We start from the raw sequence: 24,312 nt of genomic DNA, 5'->3' as shown, positions 1-24,312 counted from the left end.
GCTAATGAATGGCTCTTCAAGGAGGGATCAAAGGCATTGTCCTAGTGGGAAAACTGTTCAAGGACAAACAAACAGAAAGCCAAAGGGGTTGGTACCTTAGAATCAGCAAAGAGATGATGAGAACTAGAATCACAATTCCCGTGAGCGTAAAGACAGCAATAGTCAAGATGTGTGGGCCTGCAGAAAAGAAAAAATGAAAGATAACTTCATGGAGGATGCTGAAAAACAATATTGTATTTAAGAAATTACCCTCATACACACATGGAAATCACAGTAGCTGACCAAGGATACTTTTTTGGTCACATCCAAATTGAGAGGCTTTGGTAAAGTCCAGCACTGCCTTGGAATGACACTTGCCTCTTTCAATGTGGGATGAAGCATGACCCAAGCAGTGCAGTCTTACATCCCCACCTGAGGAATGGGCAATCTGTGGGCACACCCAGGCAATGGTGCTACTGTGTGGACTGTACTCTTCAGTAGGAAATTAATATCCTGTAGAGGGAAATTAATCTGGTGGCAGCACAAAGCCAGTAAAGTACCCTTGGAAGCTGCTAGGAGCCAAATAGTTTGAAAATCATGTTGTTCAGGCATCTGAGGACTTAGATCCCAAACCTACAGAGCCCACAAGGGTTCTAATCCTGAGCAGGTACACAGGATGAAAAAGGCTGGGAACTGAATAAGGTTTTAATGATTGTCTTACTGTGGAAAAGCAAACTGAAGCCTCTCTCGTGTCTGTTCTTGGAACTTGGGGGTACTGGGAAGGAAAGTTGGTGGCCACCAACTTCATTTGAAGAATAACAGGCCATTGTCACAGAGCTTCAGCTGGTGGTCACATGACTAGAGTGAACCTACTTTACTGAGCAAATGTCTCAGGCAAAAAAGGCAGAGGAGAATCCAGTTTTGCAGATTGCCATGTTGATTAAGGACAGTAAAAGAGCTGAAATATTCAGTCTTACTGAGGCTAATATACTTCCGTCTGTGCCCAGGAACAGAAATGAAGGGACACAGGAAAAAAAAATCAAAATTAGTAAAGAAATAAAAACCAAATGTACACACACTAGCTGCCTTCAGAATCAAGCAGCAATTGAGGAAGGATTTTCAACATACCAATTTTTGTGCCTGTATCTGACATAGGATTCCGTTTATGAACTCCTCTAGATTTTGGAGCCAGATTTCTGTTTTGATTTTTCTTGTTCTGGGTATCACATCTCCCCACTTTCTTTCAGTATGTTCATCAGGGCCTCTTCAGTATGTCTAAGGGCCTCATGGTAATTTAGTATTAATCTGATGCTCTCTGATGAAAACCATCAGTACTATCGTTCTCCTCCACAAGTTAAGTCACCACTATAAAATGAGAGATAAATGAGAATGGGCGAAATACTTTTGCATGAAAATTGTCTGAAACTTCAGGTTTGTGAATTGTGGCATGCAGCTTCCACAAACAGATTACAATTTTCCGAGGAAGTGCTGTGGGACCGTAATTTCCCTTCCCTGAGGTTCTGCTGCCACCTTCTGGCTCTTAGATTTACAAGAGGCAGAGGGAGACATTAACTGGTCCTCTGGAACCAGAAACGTTTTTTTATTGAAGAATGATCTTATCTATGTTTAGAATGAGGGTTAAAACTTTCTGAATAAGGGGAAAATATGGATGAGCTCCCGTTTTTTTCACGGAATACTAGGAGGAAGGTAGGCAGCAGAACTGGGTCAGCTGTTCTCAGTTATGGCTTAGGAAGAAGCAGGGCTCTCTGGTTGTCTCTGCTGTTCACCTACCCAGAGGAAAAAAGATATTCCAGGATGGAAAGTTTTGACTGGCTTTAGCGAGACACAGTGATTACTTAAACTTTGACCATTCTCCTTTTTTGGGGGGGGTATATTTATTTAGAATCACAATGAAGGAAGGTTTATTTTTTTTTTTAATGTGAAACAAAATAATCAAGTGCCTTTGGGTGGCAGTTTCACTTTAAGTTTAGTATGGCTTGGCCACAGTGTCAGGCTTCAGTTAAGCACTAGATGTTAAGCTACTGACATTTGTAGACATTGGCTTTCTGCAATTTTCTTTCCCCCTTGTGCAGCAGCTTCAAACAAGGACATACTGAAGAGAATATTTGAAGGATATTTCAGATCCACTGACAACACAGCATGTTATGGGGCACAAGGGATGGATGAGAATGGGACTGGAGCAACATCAAGAAGACAGGAGCCAGAAAGCACAAAGCTCATGGAGCTGGTACAGGGAGACCTTGTGGCTGATGTGTGCAGTGCTGCTGTCTCTGCAAAAAAACAGCACTCATAGTCAAACCAAGGGAGACCAGAGACTTGACCAGAGATGAAAAATGAAGCTCCACTGAAATCCCTCTGCTCTTCCCAGAACTAACTTGAGTCTTATCAAAGCTGCTGCCTCCCTTCTCCTGGTAACTCCCATGGGTCTCTGGCAATAAACCACTACTCCTGCCTCTCTTATGAGGGATAAAGCCTAATTTTAGGGCATCTGATTTACTTTACTGAGGAATAAAAATGTTTAAATTTTACCACCTTATTGTGAATGGACTCTTAGTTAGCAGAAGATGTTTATCTCTCCAGTTATGCTTTGCCTACTCCCTAATGGAGGCAAGCAATACAGCAAATTAATGGGACTACTTTAGCAGAGACTTTTAACAGCAGCATCTCTAGATTCTTACTGATGGAATGACTTAGGTGAACACTAACCTACTGTGCACTAACCCTTGCAATTACTGCCACTGCAATAATTTTTATTCTGCATATCATACCCTGAAGCATATGCCCTTCCATTGCCAATCACCATGTGGCAGCAGTCTTAAAGGGGGAAACAATCTCAGTCTGATCAGACTGCCGAGGCTCTACTCTGCTATGCTGAATAACAAGGGACTTCATCCATTCTATCCAGGAGTCACCAAAAACTCAAAAGGAAAGAAGGTGGTGATTTCTGAGATTTTAGATTTGAAGTATGGGTGTAAATAGAGCCATAACCTAGTTTCCCATGGTCTTTCTTCAGAGTCAGCTCTTCTCAGAGCCCCCTGAATCTGCACAGTGCTGCGTCCTCTCCCCAGCTCCCTGCAACAAGGATAAAGCAGCAAGAAGAAGCCACCATGATCCATCAGATACAGAAATGCAGAGTCAGATAACTCATCATAACCTTAATTCTGCTGCCTTTCCTGGACACTCTTTCAAGCAGTTCACACCACTACCATATTCTAGTGAAGATTATTCATTTGGGGGTGACTTCTTCTGAAATACCCCATGGTATTCCCCATAATCACTGGTACAGTACTGAGTTTTCAAGAGACTTAGTATCAGCACCAAAACAGAAATAAAGGTTTTGAACTGGACTGGAGGCAGAGAACATGGTGGGGATGAGGCAGGAGAAGGAAAGACACTGTTCTGCACCCAGCTCCTTGCATCACTGGCTGGGGGCAGTGTGAAAGTAGCATGCTGGATCACACAGCAGGTGGATCTCAGGACTGTGTGACTTGTCTTCAAAGAGGTAGGTGGTAGGTTTAATAGGTGTCTCACCAGTGCCTGGAGTATCACTGGGCAGCTTGTGATTCTTCCAAATAAAATCCGGACTGTTAGTCGCCGCGCATGTGCCATTGCTTTGAGTGTTGAAATACAGGAGAGGTTTGAACTGCGGATGGGAGGAGGGAAGAAATGCAGTCAGCAGGTGTGTTCTCCCTCTTTTGTCCCTTGCTCCAGACTACCCTTAATAAATACATTGCCCAAACTCAAATTAATTTTCCTGCTATAGTGGTGCATTTCTCAGTGTAGCCATATGCTTGGCTGCTATATTCTTTCTCATTCCTCCCCTCTCTCTGAAAATAAATTTACCAATCCCACAAAATACCAGCTACACTTCACTTACTGAATCACCAGATTACATCAATCCTGTCAGTCTCCAGCACACCTCACATGACCCCTTTCTGGCATGCACAGAATGCCTTGGCACTCCACCACGCCTGCTGCAGTTATTTTCATCATTCTTATGCAACAGTACAGGGCATTCTGTTTCTCCTTTCATATATAAGGTTGAACAGTTGCACCCTGCACATACGTACATAATTTGCAGTCCGTGATGTGTACAGCACGGTCAGATTGGTATCAATGTCTCCAAATTCATCCAGAATCACAGGACCCACTACACCTGCAGACACAAGGAATTCGTTAGAGGGCTTGCATTTTCAGAAACACAAATATGGGGCAGGAGGGATGGGATAAAGAAAAGGATTTCTGATACTTAGGATACTTTTCTTCTTCAGGTATGTGCTAGATACGTATCAGCTCAGTGTGGTGCTTTTAACTTTTCTTTTAATACCACACTACACTTTCTCTACAAAATCCAATAAAAAGTGTTGAACTGACAGCACTGAAGAGGAAAGTCTCCCTGTTGCTATAACAAAATATATTTGTCAGATTTCTTCAGCATACCAAGAATGTCAGAGTCACCTCCCTTGAAGAGACCATTTTGGAAGTGAGAAGCAAAATAGTCTGTTTCCACCTGCAGTTTGAATCTATCTGCAGTAAAAGAAATACAAGGATACTTTCATTCCCTTTATTCTTTTGAAAGCCTAATAATAATGTTTTTACCATGTTCTTTTTGCCTTTAGCCTCCTCTCTCTGTACATCAGCAAATGTGCACATTGAGAAATTGCCTGTGTAGCACATCACAAGGATTTTAAGGTGGAACTTCCCAAATCCCTCAGCACAGCTTGACTCAGCCTGACTGCATAAGTCAGTTGCCTCAACATGAGCACAAGCTTAGCCAATATCCACTACTCCCGAAAGTCTCACCTTTGTTTTCCCCTTTTTTTATAAGAGGATTTTTTTTATCAGCTTCAGATTGTCCTTTTGCTGCTCTTGATGATGACTTGTTTTATTTCTCCTAACTTCAGTATCAACATTATTTTAGTTCAGCAATTACCTTCTCCCTTTTCACCTCAAAAACTGATGCTAACTTTTTCATGGTCTACCTTCTTAATATCAAAATAATTATTGTATGAAATCCCTACTGTACCAGACTCCATCACAGGAAAGAATGAAGGTGGTTCAAAACCTATCACTTTCAGAATTTTTTTTAACTAAACCTATAAATTATGACGAACATTACAGTGCTGTATTTTGGATGAGTAAAAACGTTTGTGCAACTTAACTTTTAAACTTAAGCAGAAGAGATAAGTTTACTGACGTTCAGAAAGGGATGCTGTCTCCAGAAGGAATTAGTAAACTATATTTTGCCAGGTATTAGATACCATGGTTAAAACAAAGATAAGCCTGCAGCCTTTCCTATCTTAGGAAAATCTGGGAAACTTCTACACACATATTTGCTGAATGTAGGTGGGGCATAAACACAAAACTTTGAGTCATCGTTTTGGTACAGATCTCTGATATGAAGCAACAACTGGGACTATACTCCCGGAGAGATAACATTTTCACTTCTTTGTATAAGTTTTGCCTCTGTCTTTTCCTAATGATTGAATTCTGTGATTTTAAGCCCATGGCCTACAAAACAAAAGCCCACCAGTGCTAGACAACCTGTGAGAGGAACAAGAAAGTTGACTAAGAGGAGCCAACCCACTGTCAGCTGGCCTACACCCACACTACAGGCACCCAGGCCTACATGGCTTTGTAAACTGGAAAAGGTTGAGACTACTTCATTAAAGCTCAGCCAAGTGACTTCAGAGTCATTTTGAACATCAAATACTGAAAATATTATATAAAAAAAAAAAAAGAACATCAAATACTGTAAAAATTATATAAAAAGAAAAAAGTCTGCGAATAAAACTCATTGAAAGGCTTGGACTTGTTTAGGGTAGAAGTGACTTGTCCTAAAGTGTTTAAAAGAGTGTTTAAAATGAAATTTCTTTCCCCTCATCAATTTAGTGAACCCTGCAAAGGACAGTACTGTTTTTACCTTCAAAAGTGGTATTTCGGAATTCACGGATTAAATTGAAAGGTGACATTGGGCTCTGTGAGATGACAAATTTCTTGACACTATGTCCAAACAGCAACACTGCATTGAAATAGCCAGCAAGAAAGTCATCTTCCATCTGGAACAAAAGAAAATAAAAATGACTGTTTGAGAGTTCCTGTTTCCGCCATAAGGCTATAATAACCTTGATTGGCTCCATTTGGCAGAAACTCCAGCAGAGAAGACCAGAATCTGCTGAACACTGTGTGAGTAGATGGCCAATGCCACATGAGCGTTCTCATTTCAAAAAAGAAAGGCAAACAAAATATATTTTTGATGTATGAAGACAGGAAGGTGCTGAAAACTTAAAAGAGGCCAATAGGTAAAGGTCTGGCATGCTGATCCTGGTGCAAAGGATTCAAGAAATCCTACACTGTAGGTTCTTGGCAGTTCTGCTTTACTAAGTGTGTCCCAAAGACCCTGGCTTTGGATATGAGTTTCTGTGCAGATAATTCAGTGTGGTGCCAGCAAGTTTGGGCTTCCCAGTGGCCACAGCTCAGGGGCAAGGAGCTATGCCAGAATTTCCAGCAGCCTGCCATAGAGCTGGCACCCAAAAAGCATTGAGCCCAGGCTGGGGGATCTAGAAGCCCTGTAAATCCAGCCAGAACCTTCAGGCTGCCTGCTGGAGAGCTGGAGCTCAAAGCCACAAATCCTGGGATGCAGAAACTATACAAGAAGGAGCTGGTTCCTTTCCTGGGCAGATGGCAGGAATATCAGTTTCACTAAACAAATACAGCATATTCACAGGTTCTGCTTTTCTGGAAATTAAAAAAAAAACTTTATTTCCGATGGAAAAAAAAAAGTTTCCTGTTTTTGAAGCTTATCTGGAAAGCCACTCAAAAGAAACTGCAATGGTTGTCATCTCTTAGACATATCTGTGCAAATTATTCAACAATTATTAGTTCTGAACTTTCCATGCTCACATCTCAATTACATGTACAGATCTTTCTTGAGTGATGCCTTGCAGTTACATGTAAGAGTGTCAGTCACTCAGATGTGGAGTGGTAAAAGCATGTGCCTGTAAGTCTCCCTCATGCCCCGTGAATAAGACACTTGCAGAACAAATTAGAAGTTTGAGTTGAACTTCACAAAGTAGGAACATGACATCCTGCAGATTTGCCTTATGATACTACATTTTGACATCATTACATCAGGAAAAAAATACCATCCTGCAATAATATAAAGGAATATCATCTTAGAAGCATGACAGGGGATGATTACAGCTGCATTTTTAGTTTTCATTTCCTCATACATGAACAGGAATGAACCAAATGCAATAATCAGATATAAAATAGTGTTCTTACCAGGATGTCGTCCTCCATCTCTATATAGTCTCTAATTACAGTATTGTAGCTGTAATTAGCTGGTGGCAGAGTCAGGACAAGTACATTGTGCATGTAATCAGCTGAGATGTTCTTCTTGAAGTACACGTTACTGCAAAGCAAAGCACAAGAGCCCCATGAACACTGAACAACAGGCTCAGTAGTATCCATGATAATCAGTCACTTGTTCTCCACAGTTCTGTTATTTAACAGGTTAAAACAGTAGTTCTAAAAATAAAATTTCATAATGCACACAACTCTACATCATTCATTCCCTGATGCTAGCTTTTGTGCCTAAATATATTAAAAGGTAGTATCAAGGCAATCTCCCAATCTGACACTCAAAGGTTGTTGTGAACTACGGTTATTATTGTAACTGTTTGTTTTCTACCCTGCTTATTTCCTCTTTTTTTTTTTCAAGTGGAGTTTATATTTATTAAAACTCAGTTTCTCTTTGGAATCTACAATATCACAATCATAGTTTCTTCATGTTACTGTGCCTGTCTCTGAGCTCTTCCGCACTCTTTTTGCTTGTTCCTCTAATTTTGATATTTCCTGCTAGAACTGAGCACAGCAGGAGTTGCACTAAAAGCATTTAACAGGAGGGAATGAAACAATCACAGAGGTGCAGAGAGCAGATTATTGATTCATTTGTTTAATCCAGTGAGATAGGAAAATCAGAGGAAACTGTGTCAACTTGAAAACTCTGCTAAAACAAGCAGAATATGTTGTAGCTTTCAGGTATCCTTGGTTTCATCACTTTGACAGGCCATCTGGAAGTGCTTCACAAATTGGCCACCACCAGATTCACATGTTAAAGAAGAATTTAGGAATAGATATTAGTGTCAACTGGCAGCATCTGTCATTGCTATGGCTAGATTAAGAGAAATAAAATAATTGAGCCTTCTCCCATTATTCATGTTTGACCATCCTTTTATTTTGTCAGTCAGTACTGATTGGCCATCTGATTGGATTCTTACACCACAGCCCTGTACCTGCCTTTCCCTGAACCTTCTGACTTTTACAATGCACTTTTCACCCTAAAGAACTTCAAAATGTTTCTCCATCCAAGCTTGGGCTGAACTAGCCAGTTGAAAAGAAAACCTCATTAATCTCCACCAGACTGGATAATCCCCCAGCATCCCACCTCTCTTGAGGGAGACTTAAAGACTGTGTTTGTGTCCTGCTTGCCAGACAACTCGGAGCTGAAGAAAATTTAAATCTACTTTTTCAGAGGCACTTCACCCCTGGAGAAGCATGGGACTTTGCCTATTCTCCCTCCTACAGCTTCAGTTTTCATCTGATACATCTGTCTGTATTTTGTTGGGCTTTTTTTAAGAAAAATAGTGTGATTCGAGATACTCAGTAAAATAAGGGGTCTGTAGAAAGCTTAAGAAGAGCAGCATATAAAAAAGCCTGAGGCAGCTGGGTATATCAGCAGGATGCATATCACAGCAAAGAATCCCCTAATCACCCTCACCTACTGTAATGCAACATCTATACCTACAACACCAGTGGTAAAGCACTCACATACACTGTTCCCATTATGCATTTGCAAAGAAAAAGAGTTGAGGCCAGTTGCCTCAGGAAAAGCAAATGGGAATTTCTAATGCCTGGATAAAATTGTGGAATGCAAAAGCTCTTAAAGGCACTTCTGAAAAATAGATATGGTGAAATTGAAAGCGTACAGGATAGAGAAGATCCTGGTAAAACCTGAACAGGATCCACTTAGGAACCAAAGGTTAAATCCCTGAAATCATTAACCCAGAGTTTCTTAGAACTGACCTGTTATGGTCACCTTTAGACACAAGAGCTGGGAAGTCCCACTGGCCCTAGAAGTTCATGGAATCTTTTTACTACACCAACAGTGAAGTAACTTCAAGGCATGGGCACACACATTTGCCTTGCATTCATCCATCCATCCATCCATCCATCCATCCATCCATCCATCCATCCATCCCACCAGACTGCCCCAGGCAATTAACATTCTCCCAGACTGTGACTCGCTATGGCAACTGGGATTATACCCAAAAAACATTTGGTTTAGGTATCTACACTTAGTTGTACCAATGTAATCTCTGCTGTGTCACATAGGTTTAGGGCCAGAGATCAGTTCTCAGTCCTCGTATATAGCCAAGGCTTTTGAGGATACCATTGGTAAAGCAAATTTTTGTCAGACATCTTCTATAAAGAGTTTTGTAATTAGCAATGTTAAGAGAAAATTAAACAATAGAAAACCAAGGTTGTATGCTAAGAAGCTTCTCTGAGAAGTTATGTTTCTGTGGTTATAGAGATGTTGAGGAGATGGTTATAAAGTGCAAGAGTTATAAACTGGGAGAACAGTTATATCACATAAATAATTTAAAAATTGAATAAATGGAGTCTAGAAAAATACTGTAAGTCTATTTACATAATTGTCTGGTTGAGCAGAGTGTATGAAAAATGTACCATATCTCAAATGGACAATATCTCACGTCCATTCTGACTTTGGACTCTGTGCTTCTTTCATGGTTTCCTGCACTGAGGAGCCCCAGGAAGGCATTAAACCTACCTGCTCTGTCGCTGCCTTAGAAAAATATTATATGAACCAAACAGGATTTTGTAGAAGATGTGCCATGAATTAAACACTACGCATGTTATAGAAATGGCAAGACATGAGGAAAGATGGCAATAGAAAACATTTTGTAAAAGAGCATTTCTTCAACAAACCAGTTCCACTCAGACTATTTCCATTAGCTATATCCATCAGCAAATTGCAGAGAAAAGAAGAAAAACAAAGGTGATACTTTACTTGAAGAGATCTATCAGGATGATAACGATGTCATTATCCACCTTCTCCGTCCCTAGGTCTGAGCTGACATTCTCTGGAGAGCCACACATGATGATCACTACAGAATGGGCAAAAATGGAGAGAGATTGGTGAGATTTACAGACAAGAAGATGGTGTTTGCCTGCTCCCCCATGTTTGAGTAGCAGGCAGTAGAGCAACTCTGGGCTAAGGCACATTGTCTGTGCTGTACTGGGGCCCAGGCACAGAGCTCCAGCCTCTCTGCAGTAAAGCCACAATATCTGAGGGGAAGTGGTAAAAGGTGCTTCAACACCTGCACCATTTTCTGTCTGATTGCACCAGAGCACTACCATTATCCCACTCAAATAAGCATTAGGAGTTGTGGTGCCATAACAGCTACTCAATATGAACATTTCTGGGTTAAATAGCCTCCAAGTAATGATTCCATTAGCTTGCTTACTCTCACAGTCACTTGGCCTGCTGATGACAGGTGCTTAGTCTTAGGAGAAGATGAGGTATTTATTCATTCATTTTTCTAGTTTCGATTAATCATTCCCAGAAGTGCCCCTTGATATCAAAATGAGGTCCATGAATGTACCAGGGCTGCAAACACATGAGTGATAGAGAGCTTGCAGTATCTATATTCTTGTAGTATTTAAAGCCCTTCTTAGAGAAATTGTGATACCTGGATTTCTGAATCTCTCACAAAAAAGAGCTTGTGCTTAGATGGGATAATGTTCCCCAAAAGCTCTCTGGAACCAGGATATTCCCCCATATTTTATGAGGACGAAGAGAGGAATCTAGGAACTTTGTGCCATTTTATCTTTACATCCATGTAAAATGGCGTATCTTTGTTTCCACCATTTCTGGTGAAAGGCTTCCCCTATAACCTAACTAAGGGGTGGGTTTGAGTTCCTTGGAAAAGCAACTCACTTGCTGGGACAGTGCAGCCTCAACCCCTCCTTACCATTGCTCTTCCGGTTTGGATTTTTCACAGTTTTTCTAAGCAGCTCTGGAGTTCTCAAAATATCCTTGAACTTGAGTTTTTCAGAGAACTCTGTGATTCCAGCATCTAAAGCATTCATGTACCTGGCACAAAGGAGCAAGGATATTGTCAGGAAATTGCTAACTCCTCACATTTTCCTAAGATGTGCAAGATAGGCTGTTCAGAGCACACAAGAGTGTTTATAAGCTGGTATGAAACCTTTTCTGCAGCAATAAAAGTGGAAGAACCAATACATGGCATGAAAGATGCAGAAATGCTTGGAAAGTCTACCAGAAGTATTTGAGCGTGGTTATAGAAAGGGTGAATTTGGAAATTGCAATAATCTAATGAGACATTAACAATTAAGAAAAAATAAATCAGGGATATGGGAAACTGCAGGAAGTGAGATTAACAGGGAGGCAGAGCCAGGACAATCTGCTATTTAAGACATCAGTGGTAATCTAAGAAGGCACATGTGAAGGTCCAAAGGACTAAACAGGAGCTACAGAAAGAACTGAGATAAAAATCACACATGTACCCTGACTGTGAGAGAAGCAAAGGAAGAAAAGCAGCAACAAGAAACCTATACAGAATCACTTAAAACTTGAAGGAAAAAGTGAGCTCAGCAAAAAAAGCAAGTAAGTAATGTTTGGTAAAAGATTAAGGAAAAACAGTCAGCTCCTCAATTTTACTCTCGCTTCTTGAGAAGAGATATTCTATCTGAAATAAAGTTAATGCAGAGGAGAAACCAAAAGAACTCCCTTTGTTTTTAAACTACATGACCTTTGATCTACCAGCACTGAGATCTCAGTCCTATGAGCTACTAAATACCTTTTACTTCCTTTTTTTCTCCAGGAACAGAATCATTAACTGCTAATTACAGAAACATATGCATAGTTGAAACATAACCTGATTTTGCTATCACTGTGGGTATTCATTTATTTTTATATGTATATGGGAAAAAACAATTAGCTCGTACAGTAATACTTGTGCTTTAGAGAAAATGGATCTTTTCAAATTAGACTTCAAAAACCTTTACGTTGACAGTTTCTATTAGGGCAGGATGAGATACATGGTTACAACTAAATTAGGATGAAAAGTGGGCAGAGATACAAAATTAATTTTTTTGTTGTTGATTCAACAATAAAGGGACTTGAACAATTCTGAAGTCATAAAGAAGGTCCTGGCCAGAAGCATTTAAAAAAGTGAAATAAGAAAAACTTGGAAAGGTCAGAAATAGCTTCCATGCAATTATTTTACTGAAAGGTATGAAACCTGCAGAATTAAAGGGATTTAGCTAAAGCGTGTGTAGTGCATTGGCAATTACAGCTGCAAATGTGGAGGAGTAGGGCCTGTAGTAAGAGGTGAACGAAGTGCACTGATATTTCAAAGCATCAAAGAGAGGTAATCATAGCAATTATATCATGTGATCAAGTTGCTATCTATACTAAGAAAGAAGAAGGAAAAAATAAAAGTCCATAAATACCTACAGAAGAGTTAAATGGAGATAAGGGTTTAGGTTTCCTAATTCAGAAAAAAAACTCTTTAATTCTGTATCCAAAATAATCCATAAGTATATGCTTCTATCAATCTGAAGCAAATACAGTCATAAATTTTGCTTAGAATTCTGCAAGTCTCTCAGGTTATAAATTAGAAATACATATAATAGTTATTGCCATGAACTCTTTGCTGCTTCTCAGCTACATTTATAAAATTAGTAGGAGAAATTAGATTTTGTTTAATAAATCAGCTTTTAATATCCCAAAATTGGGGAAAAAAAATCAAAGTAGCATAGACACACTCACGTGAGCTGAAAGTTAAATAAGACTCAATAATAGAAAAGTATTTATAAATACCAGTATATTAAAGAGTCTATTTGTCTAAAAGCAGCCTTTGTTTTCAGGCAAGGAGAAAATCCAGCATTTCTGAGAACCAAGCACAACCTGATGTTTCAGGTCACAAAATGAAAGCTGTCTCCTTTGCTCCAAACTGGTGAGAATATAGCTTAAACTCTGCAATCACTGGGGTAATTTTGCTTGAAGAAATGTAAAGCTTGAATTTTGGAAATAACACCTACATATTGAGGACATTAATGTGGAGAAATATTTTAAGAGCTTAGTAAGACCCTGACCTAAAAAGGCATCTATGGGGAGCCTATGGAGGAGCCTCTCATGTCCCACTGTTTATATTAAGGAGGCTGTAAACAAATATTTTCATCACAGACAGCATGTGGGTTACATTGTCCAAAGGAAAAGAAAAGGCTTGCAAATATTTAAAACAGACTGAGAGAAACATTCAGGTAAGTCCTACAGCTAAAAGCTACAATCCATCTTTTCCTTCTCTTGTTCCTTGGTAGTAGTAAGGCACCTCCCAGAGTGTAGGACTGAGAGAACACTTTGCAGAAACCATGTCTGAGGGTGGAGACAGCATTTATCAGAGGTCAGAGGTGGATCCAGATCTTACCAGAGGCATGCCTCTGAGGTTTCACTTCTCTTGTAAATGTAGACAGATTCCCAGGTTGTGGTTTTGAATGGCAGCTTAGAATGTCTCCAAAAATGGAAGAAGAATTGGTTCAGTTTCCTGGCTGGGGTCAGAAGGCGGGTTAGGTTTTCTTTGTAGTCACAGGACAGTCCAAAACTCCCTACAGAGATCATAGGCAGGCTCAGTATTGTTTCAAGTCTGAAAAAAAAGATAAGAGGACAAGTCTGAACAGATTGCTGTTGCACCAAGGCAGCTACCGATTTCCATCCTCACCTCCCTCTCCTCTTGTGCCCTGAGTTAGTTTAACACAGTTAATTTGAACCTGAACCAGAAGGTTCCTCAAGGTCACAAGCAGATTTCAAGCCTGTATTGGTACCAAAAAGCCCTGTTGAACTGCTCTAGGCATCTTCTTGCACTGTTCCCAGTTACCCCTACCCTTTTGGGTACCACACACCATTTCACCCCCAAGGGTTATGACAGGAGTCCAAAGGCTCAAGACAGGCTTCTGCTACCTGGATGCCATTCCCATGGGATGGATTTAATCTCCCTATTGGGACAGTGCTGCAGGGTGACAGCTTTTTGCTGTCAAAAAAGCTTTACTTCTACAATTCAAAGGAAAAATCTTTTTGTTTCACAAAGGTGTATTTTAGGAGCTGTGCAACAGCAGCAGTCAGGGAGAAAAAAATTAAGGCAACCCTCTGCTGACAAGGAATTTGTAAAACAAAAATCATTTTATATACAGAGACAGTAAGCTTTTAAGGACGAAAGTACATTTCTGGATGCTGCGATGTTATCAGACTAAACTCAAAATGCTTTTGTTCTTGTATGCTGTTTTCTTATAACAGGGAATTTTGCCTGCAAAAACCATGGCTGTAAGAGTTGTTGGCATTATTGTGACAAAATTTTATTTTCCAGGTAAAGTTCACTTACCCAACTACAGGGGTTTTACTTATTGCAATAGAAACAGACATAGATGATGTAATATATAATGACAGGGGGAGTATTCACTAATTAAACAGGCTTCTTTTTTTTTTTTTTTTTTCCTGACAGACTTAGAATAGATGAGAATAGATTATTTTGGTTAAAAGGGACCTACAAAAATCATACTGAAATAATCAGGACTGACCAAAAGCTACAGGATGTTATTCATAGAAACCTAGAATGGTTTGGGTTGGAAGAGTCCTTAAAGATCATCTAGTTCCAATCACCCTGCCATGGACAGGGACACCTTCCACTAGAGAACTTACTAACTGCATTGTCCAAATGCATTTTAAACTTGACAAGCTTAAGGTATGATCCATCTGTCTAGGAAGGCTGTTCCAGTGTTCAGCCATGCTCCTGCTAAAAACACACTTCCTAATGTCCTACCTATACACACAGCTTTGAATCATTCCCACTTGTCCTGTTGCTGAATCCTAGGAAGAAGACATCAGCACCTCCCTCTATACTTGCCCTTTTCAGGAAGCTGTAGAAAGCAACAAGGTCTCGCCTCAGCCTCCTTTTCTCCAAACCAGACAAACCCAGTGCCCTCAGCTCTTCACAGAATATGCTTTCCAGCTCTTTCAACAGTTTTGTAAGCACTCAAAGACCTTCACATCTTTCTGAAATTTTGTGGGGCCCAGAACTACATAAAATGCTCAAGGTGAGGCCACACCACTGCTGAGTACAGCTGGATAATCACCTCTCCTGACCAGCTGGTGATGCTGTGTCTGATGCACCCCAGGGTAGGGTTTGCCCTCTGTGCTGCCCGGGCACACTGCTGACTCTGGGGGTGCCAACCAGCACCCCCAGATCCCTTTCTGCAGGGCTGCTCTCCAGCTGCTCCTCAATCAATCAATCAATCATTCAACTTACTGTCAGGAGTTAGCAACTTCCCTACTAAAGTTGGGCTTTGGAAGGGTTTTTTTTCCCACCTACCAAACAGAGTGGCTATGCATAAAAGTCTTACTGCCTTGACTGTAGACCTCGAGGTGTCTGATGTACTCTAAACCAATGTCTCTGCAGGTTTGTTGCTCACAAAACAACTTTGTTCAGCAGCTGACATCTTTAACATCACAATATAAGGGGGAAGAATTGGTACTTACGAGACCATTTGGAAGGTGGCATAAGTGCAAGCGGGTCCTATGACAGCACAGCCAAGTGTGCCGTTTTCCTGCAAAGAATCAAAAAGGGTCATTTGGGATAAAGCAGAGGACTGGCAGAGAGAGGAGGATGGGAGAATGAAGAAATTTGTAGGATATGAGGAGTCACAGAATTTACCTAGCAAAAGCAAGAGAAGAGAGGAGCTACAGAAAGTTTAAAAGAACAAACATGAAGGGGAGGAGGAAAAAATCTCAGAAAGTCTAAAAAAGATAGGGTACAACATTTGTTAAGACACAGACAGCAAGTAAGGATTAAAATATTGTTATAGGTGCACATTTGAGATTAAACACCCCAGAAGAGTTTGCATTTGCTGAAGACAGGGTGGTTGGTATTAGAAGGTCCTGTGTATCAGAAAAATTATTACATAAGTGTATATGAAACTATTATTTAAAAAAATCCTTCCATGACCATCAAATGAGGCCTGATCTGTATCTTTGTGTGTCACGAGGGACAATTTCTTAGCAAAGACTAGCGCATAGACATAGATTAGTAGACTTAAAAATTCTCATTGGATTGACCAAGTTTCACTCAGAGGTGTGAAAATCTTCAGAAACTTGGCTTCTTGTAATGCACTGATTTTAACTGAAGCTTTTCCTCATATTAAAGTATTCACATAGTTTCTCTCACGTGACTTCTGTGATTTCTAGTGAGAAGCAAGCACTTCATCTTTGCCCTTTGGGCATAGTTCCATAACCACTGAATTGGTAACAGTGCCAGCCTAAGGATTTCTCTGCCCGCGTCCCCATCCTCACCACAGCTCTCTCTTTTGTGTATTGTGTAAACTGATGGTGAACCAGATCAGGATCTGATCCAGTTAGAAATTGACCTTTTTTCTCTGCTCGGGCTGTTTTGAGAGTTTGAGTTGCTGGTTTGATTTTTTTAGTTAATTGTTATTTGGGTTTTTTTTTTAATGGATTGCTTTGGCTGTCTGACCACACAAAGAATTGTGCAGATATAAAAAGAAGGTAACTTAAGCATAGGAAAAGGAGCCAAAAGCTGAAGGCAGTCTCTTGGAAGCATTCATAGAATCTCTCTTCAGTATTTGCCTACTTCTTTTCACAAAACATACAGGAACATCTTCTCTTTAAAAACTTCACTTCCCTGTCAAATTTCTTTGGAACTGAATAGCAGGATCAAAGGTTAAGAAGGAAAGACAGAGACACACATGCACACCAAGGCAGAAGGAAAGAAGTCTGCTACTCACATAAATGGCTTTGATGAGCTCCACACCTTCACAGGTGCTAGTACGGCAGGCTTGTGAGACATAGAAGGATGAAGTAAAGGGGTGGAAGGTGGCATTCACTGTAACATTTTCTCCTGTAACACAAATGGAAAAGCAAACAGCATCATGAATTGCAAGTAACCACTAATACACTATTATCCCTCTCCTTCTGACACAGGTCTGAGCAGCCCTATACTCTAAGGTCGCCCTGCTTCTGCAACGTCTACCTACAACCTAACCCACACCCCCACTACTATGGATGTGACTGTGAAGTTCACTCCAGGGTGGACTGCTGACTTCTGTTGAGTGTTAGTACTTTTAGTAAAAAGTACTTTTAGTGTTGACCATTACTAGACAAATTTTTTAAGGCTCTGTAAGAAGTAACTGAGACACCACTTTCCAATAAAATTGGACAAAATCTCTTAAACTAGAGGACAGGTAGGGAATAGATACTATTTCTTTTATTATTTCCTTGGAATCTCTTTTTCCCATGATATTCTAGAGAGTGACAGTAGATTGGTGATGTTGAAAGGAGAGGTAAAATATCAAAATAAATAAAAGCAATATGACTCTAAATGAAGAAAAATATGGACTGCAGATTCTTCACACTTCAGATCGTGATGTGATCAACAGATAGGATCAAGAGGAAAATTATTTTCAGAAAGTAGAGGCTAATCCAGTCAGGAGAGGAAGCAATGGCAGCCCAATTACTGCACGAGATGGATCACTGGTCTTGTCTGATCCAGTTTAATAATTTCCACATTACCAAACCGAGCTGAACATCTCCAGAGAGGCATGCAGGAAGAGTCTGCCCAAACACCATGAAAATATATATGGTTCTGCCCATTTGTAGAGCATTTCAATTTATACAAAGAGAGGTCATTATTTCCATAAGTTCTACATAAGATGGGCAAGCAAGGAATCTGTCTGAGAAGCACCTTGCTAAAGGTCAGATGAGTAGGAAACTGTGACACAAAGTGTGACAAGAAATCACAGGAAGAGAGGGATAACCAACACCCATTGGCTTACCTGTCATCTGGAATTCCTTTCGTACCCTTTCCAAGGCTTGTAGCACAGCTAACTTCACACCATCAGTACTTGATGGGAAATCCGTGTAATTCATGAGCATCACATTGATCACATAACTGTTGTTGTTACACTGATCTGAACCCACTTTCTTCAGCAGCTGTAGTGAGGAAAACAAAGGCCAAATGGCCAGCACCAATACCAGTTCCTTCATCGTTGCTCAGTTTAGACCCATTGTGTGTGCTCTCCCACTTCTTTTTGTCTTCTAACTCTCTTTCTTTCAGATACTCTACATTGATTTTGTTCCTGGATAGAAAGAAAAAGAAAGAAAGAGAGAAAGAGAGAAAGAGAGAAAGAGTGAGAGAGAGAGAGAGAGAGAGAGAGAGAGAGAGAGAGAAAGAAAGAAAGAAAGAAAGAAAGAAAGAAAGAAAGAAAGAAAGAAAGAAAGAAAGAAAGAAAGAAAGAAAGAAAGAAAGAAAGAAAGAAAGAAAGAAAGAAAGAAAGAAAGAAAGAAAGAAAAAAAGAGATTTCCAGAGTCAAAGACAGGCTATGCGATTCTCTCTCCTGCACTTCCCTATTCCCTTCCCTGCCTTCACCTCTGCCCGTCCCTCTAGTGTACTAGGTGGCACTTCAAGGTGAAAACTAGCAGTAGCAAAACTCAGGAAAAGAGAGAGGCTAAAGGTTGCTGAGAATGTTTGCTCATGGAAAGGCTGAGGCTATAAACTGAAACATTACCAGAAACTTTGTATGATAAGTACACTAACTCTTCATCACATGCATAAGCTGAGAGAAGAAAGAGGAGGGGACAAATGAACCATAAGGACAACTCTCCAAAATGGAAATAAAATATAAGGTTTGTTAAAGCCTAGAGAAAAACAGATGGTTACTTCATGTTTGCATTGCCCTACATCTCTTGATTACATTGCCACACCATCTCTGCTGATTGAGCTCATAAATTGAGGGTGTATTTTCTTCTGAGATAAGTTACCAATTTCATTCCTTTAGCTTATAACAGTGAAGTACTTTTTGTGTTGGCAAAAATGTCTCACTTGCAGACCTTCAGACCAAAGCCTTTCTTTCTTCTTACAGACTCATACAAGGCTTGTCCACTTATGCTCGCCCAGCACTGTGCATCAAAGTGCCCTGGGTCTGCCCCTGCTCTCATCACCCTTTCTCACCCCCTCAAATAGGGGCCCCAGATATTCATACTTTATGTGATGAACCTCGCATCGGGTAAGGATTAGCAAAGCTGAAGGACTCTCAGACCTACACGACCAAAGCTAAATTTTAAATGCCATCACAAAAAAAACCCCACAAAACAATAACAAACAACGAACAAACCCCACCAACCCACAAGCCTTATGGAAAATTCTAGGCATTCTAGGCACAAAGGAGACAAATTTAAATAAAGTATAGAGTTTGCTTTTGCTGAATATGGGGTGTTTATGCACACATACGAGAGGTTCTTTTTTTCTACTGAAACCTACACTGAGGCTGTCAGATAATAAATCAGTTAACTTTTGTTATCTTCCTGAAATAATTTAAGACAAATAATGAAAATAATCAGAAACAATGTAAGTAACAGGGCTTGTGATATAAAACAATACTGCAATTTCATGGCTTCTTTTGAAGCCTATATTTAGAAGGTATTGAATACACTTCAGATATATTTGCCCAGACCTTTTTATGTGATTCTGTTTTAATACCAAATTACTATTGCTTGAATCTAATACCCAGAGAAGACCATGACCCAGCATTTAAAAGTAGTTCATAAATATCTCTGCATATTTAATCTAGCATTTGTAATTAATAATACAGTAATTCTAAATTAACAGTCTGTCATGTAAACATGTGGACTAGTATGGTTGGCTAGAGCCACAGACTGGGAATGGAACATGGCTTTTCCTGTGGAAATCATCTGCTCATCACTGGCTCATTTTATAGGTATTTCCAATGTCCTTGAAACTTATCCAACATAAGTCAATAAGAGATTTATCATTAACTTCCGCAGAGCAGGATCTGCATTTTTATACTCTTCTTAGCCTATCTGGGAGAAACAGTCAGCATGAATAATGCAACTAGAACTGAGTATTTTACACAGATGGTCACACAGGGAGTATGTAATGGCACTGAAGTCTCCCTGGTTTCATATCTATTAATGTATTTATTTGGTTCTCTTAGCAGGTTGAAACTGTCCTTTAAAAACAAAAGTAAAATCAATGATAGCCTTATCACAGCATTTCTTTTTACTCTCTCCCTTGTCCTACACCATCACAATGCCACAGCACCAGCCAAAATATGATATAAATTTAATTGTTGACTTATAAACTTTCTAATTTCCTGGTGTGTATGTAATCTCTCAATGAATTCCCATGACAGAAGAATCTGGTGACGTGGAGCAGCAGGGAGTGTGGCAGGAGGCAGCAGCTAGGATGAAACTCTCCATAAAACCTGCCAAACAGCACACTTTCCCTTGTATCTTGGGGCTTTGGACATCAAACACAGTTGCCTGGCAGACTGATCAGTAACATCTGCCTCATGGCATAAGAGAGACAAAGAAAAGCTGTGTCATTGCACTGTAAATATGACAGTTACTGTTACTATAGATGTTCATGAGGGTGGAGAGAAGAAAAAGTAAATAAATGAGTCAGATGTGTAAAGGACAATATTTGATAGGCTTGCCACAAGGAAAAAAAAAACCATCTGTAAGTTTGTCCTCGTTGCTGCCTCTGCTTAAGGCATTGTTAGCCCTGAGGAATAGAAGAGACACAAATGCCAGTCCATTCATAGTGTCCTGGCTGCAGAACACAGTTAAGCTCCCAAGGAGCCAAACAATTCCTTCCCAAGGTCCAAACCTAGCAGTTTATAAATCCAAGAGGTTAATAGTGATACAAACCAGACAGCTACTCAAAAAAACCTTGTATATCTCTCTAGAGCACTCTCTCCACTATCTCAGTAACTTTTCTCCAACCATGAGCCAGCTCTCACACATCCAAGATTAGTCAATGAAGGATAAGTTCAGAAGTTCAGAAGACAAATAATGTGTTGGAGGCAAAAAGAAAGCTTTATGACTCCTGAAGGTGACTGCAGCTTTAACTAGAAATACTGGCTTACAACAGAACTACAGGTAATGGGATCATCCTGAAAGCACAAGCAAATAACTCTGCCTTCCTCTGAAAGAGTGTCTCTCATGCATGGAGAAACAGAGCAAGAAATTCAAACACCAGCAATATCCTGCCTAAGGTAACCTCTCCTGACAATCCACAAAATATTTTTAAAGCATATCTTGTAGAACTATTTATTCTCCCTTAAAAGTTCTGAGATTTAATCACTGTCTAAGGAATAAGGTGCTAAAACCCAGCATCTGACATCCCCAGTGCAATTCTTTTTAGCTGTTGCTTCTAGGCATCAGCTACTGCTATAATATTGGCAGAAAGGTAAAAAAGATCCTCAGTGTTACATATCTTCACTATGTGCAAGTGTCTATCCAAGAAGTCAGTTCTTCAGTGAACATCAGCTTCAGACCCTCATCTTTGTAATCCTAGCATGCTTAACAGCTCGTGGAGGTCTCCCCTTCAATCACTGTAGGTTATCACTTATTTTGGCTTCAGCAGCACAGGGATGATTCAGATTCAGATAGGCGGGCCTTGTATTTATTTGTCTGAAGAAAAAAATTCAGTTCCTCCCCAACATTACCTGTCCATATATTGTATAGATACAAAACATCAATATAGCTCTCTTTAGGCAATCTTATAGTCAGTGTTAGATTAGAAATACCACCTCAAATTAACTCACCAGAGAACTGTATCATTTGTTTTTGTGAAAAGTGACTTTCAGTGCCTGGTTCTACAGTACTTTAAAGCACTGTATTTCTTCTGCCCTAGGATTTACTGAATAATAAATTACTAGATATTATAGGGTGTATTTGCAACTGATAATCAGCACTGACTTCCTGATCTAAAACTAGTCTGAGAAGTTCTCTCTGTCTTCTGGAAAATTCAATGGTAGTCAGAGAATGAAAATTCCAGAAATCTCAGAAGAGCCAAAGACTTATGTGACAGTATCGAGTACCTGCAGTCAGTCAAACTGCTATTAGTAGTACTTAGTAACAATAGTCCTAATAAATCTGAAAATAACACAAACATGTTGTCAGCTTGTCTTCAATTTCTTTGGCACCAAAGACAGCCAAGGTAGCATTTTTCAAGCCACTAGTTTGTAAAGAGGCATGCATTGTGATACAATCATCTTATTTTGCAGATTAACATATTTTGACAGTGTCCTTCACAATGGAATTTTTCCCTGAATATTTTGCTACAATTATTTCTCAATGTCATTTAATGACAATTGTTGCGATCAGCTTATGTTTTTCACAGTTGCACATTATTTTTTATTTTCTCCAGAGCCAGGAACTTTGACAGTACACAAGAATATGAGGTTACATTAAAATAAAAGAGATACTGTAAGTCTCCAGCATTGCAGAACTGAGAAATGTGAAAAAGGGAGAGACAAAAAAAAATCTGAAAATATTCTAAATAAAAATAACAGTAGATGTACTTATGTTCTTAATTCTCACTAACTCTGAAAACAAATTTCCTTGATTTCAGTGGCACAAAATCTATCATCTCTATGTTTTTGAATAAGCAAGGCTGTCAACATTGTTTGCATAAAATACAGAGTTTTTAATAAGAAATATGCATGAGACATTATATGTTGTATAGTTCATCATATTTAGCCAACAGGATAAATGCTGAAAAACATCGATGTTGTTTTCAAGTTCTAACCCCTATTACTAAGTCTGATTCCAAATTATATTGATTGTCTGGGACTTTACCAGCACCTACGCAGTCTTTAAAAAGATTCCAAAAATCAGATTGAAGAAAAATAAAATAGAAATGTTTCAGTTTCCCTTTTCTCAGTTTTGTTAGAAGTTGGAATCACAAATATGGTTACAGACAGAAAAGGAAAAAATACAGGACTGTAACATCTGTGTTTATTTAATGTCAGTAACTTAATGGTGTCAACTGGAGAACATAAAGATGTCTTCTTTAACTTTCAATATTAGAGACAGACCAGGGGTATGAAATAATCTTTTCCCATATTTTAAATTATTTTTACAATACTTCTACTATCTAGGCTTAGAGGACAATAATGTAAATTATTATTAATATAGTTGTATAGTATACATATATAGCAGCTGTATACATAGATATAGTATTCATGTATAGAAGCTGTATAGCAGCTATATTGACTTTTCAGAACTGATCTTTTTTTCTTTCTCTTTTACTACAAAAGAACATTAAGAAAGATTTTGCAAACACTATCCTTTGGAACCAGCAACTGATAAGCAACAAGCCTGTAAACCAACATAAAAACATGTGGGTCATGTGATGCATGATCCTGATAGTTGAGCATGATAATATAGCCATTCCCATGGGTTATTGAGAGTTCAGGTTCCTGCCATAATTTAGTTGCTGGCACAGATTAGAATGAAATTACACTGCAAAGCACTGACTGTTCTCATCAGAAGTTATCACTCTAGTAAGAGGAACGCTACAGACAAGGATAAGGAAAGTGGAATTGCATCCTATTACCAACAGCTTGGGTGGTGGCCCCATCTTCCTATTGATCTATTATGTTGCCACTACCAGAAGGTGAAGCTAAATATGTGATGTGTCATAAACATCTAGCTCAATTAAGAAAGTCTTCTTCCTGTTAACTCTTTCCCAACACATATATACATTTTGATGTGAATATTTTCTATCCACCTAACTTGTATACTACAAAAATAAATAGTAGGAAGTCTTTCCTATTAACTACTGTTTTCTTTCTCTAAAGGACTTTGTTTCCAGAGTGACAGGACACATTCACCTTTTCAGCGTACTGATTTGCCTCTTTCACACACTCAGCAGGATACATCTCTGTCAAGAGACAAATGTAAGCTATCCTTAATGGACAAACATCTGTTCTGCTTATCTTTACAAAGGGAAATGGCTTGAATGTGTAATAATTTATGTCCTGGACATATATTTCAGTTTTCTTAACCTCTTTCTATTAAACATTACACATGTTTATACTATGTGCTGGGATGGAGTTATGAGATATTCAAGCTAGTGCACACTTGATCCTGTAAATCCAGATGGCAGCGGAACATTGTGCAGTTATATAAGCACATGTCCTGGGCCAGTACAACTGCATTCTTTGGGACACAGCACCTGCAGTGATGTGGCTTTCTGGCTTGGATAAGTTTGTGCAGACACAGCTCACCATGCATTCCATTTTCAGTTCTATCACGGACTCATACTGGACCAGTGGATTGTCTTGCCTCCCCTCCTTTGGTTCTACATATATAAACTTCTAAAAACTTAC

At 39.4% G+C, this 24,312-nt stretch overlaps 1 protein-coding gene across 1 annotated transcript in view; it reads right to left on the bottom strand.

Annotated features, from left to right (window-relative positions):
* The window catches only part of GUCY2C (guanylate cyclase 2C), a 44,222-nt gene extending 26,062 nt beyond the window's left edge, over positions 1-18,160 (bottom strand). Inside the window, exons 1-11 of the mRNA XM_054631904.2 lie at positions 17,950-18,160; positions 16,903-17,015; positions 15,641-15,708; positions 13,539-13,754; positions 11,058-11,179; positions 10,094-10,190; positions 7,285-7,414; positions 5,924-6,059; positions 4,071-4,156; positions 3,532-3,643; positions 96-177 (exon numbers count right to left, since the gene is read on the bottom strand). Of these exons, the coding sequence (XP_054487879.2) occupies positions 96-177; positions 3,532-3,643; positions 4,071-4,156; positions 5,924-6,059; positions 7,285-7,414; positions 10,094-10,190; positions 11,058-11,179; positions 13,539-13,754; positions 15,641-15,708; positions 16,903-17,015; positions 17,950-18,160 (1,373 nt within the window). The remainder of the gene's footprint in view (positions 1-95; positions 178-3,531; positions 3,644-4,070; positions 4,157-5,923; positions 6,060-7,284; positions 7,415-10,093; positions 10,191-11,057; positions 11,180-13,538; positions 13,755-15,640; positions 15,709-16,902; positions 17,016-17,949) is intronic.
* Between the last annotated feature and the right edge of the window lie 6,152 nt (positions 18,161-24,312).

This window comes from Agelaius phoeniceus, chromosome 5 (genome assembly GCF_051311805.1).
Source record: "Agelaius phoeniceus isolate bAgePho1 chromosome 5, bAgePho1.hap1, whole genome shotgun sequence".
Lineage (NCBI taxonomy): Eukaryota > Metazoa > Chordata > Aves > Passeriformes > Icteridae > Agelaius > Agelaius phoeniceus.
This window is presented reverse-complemented; position numbering and strand designations above follow the sequence as displayed.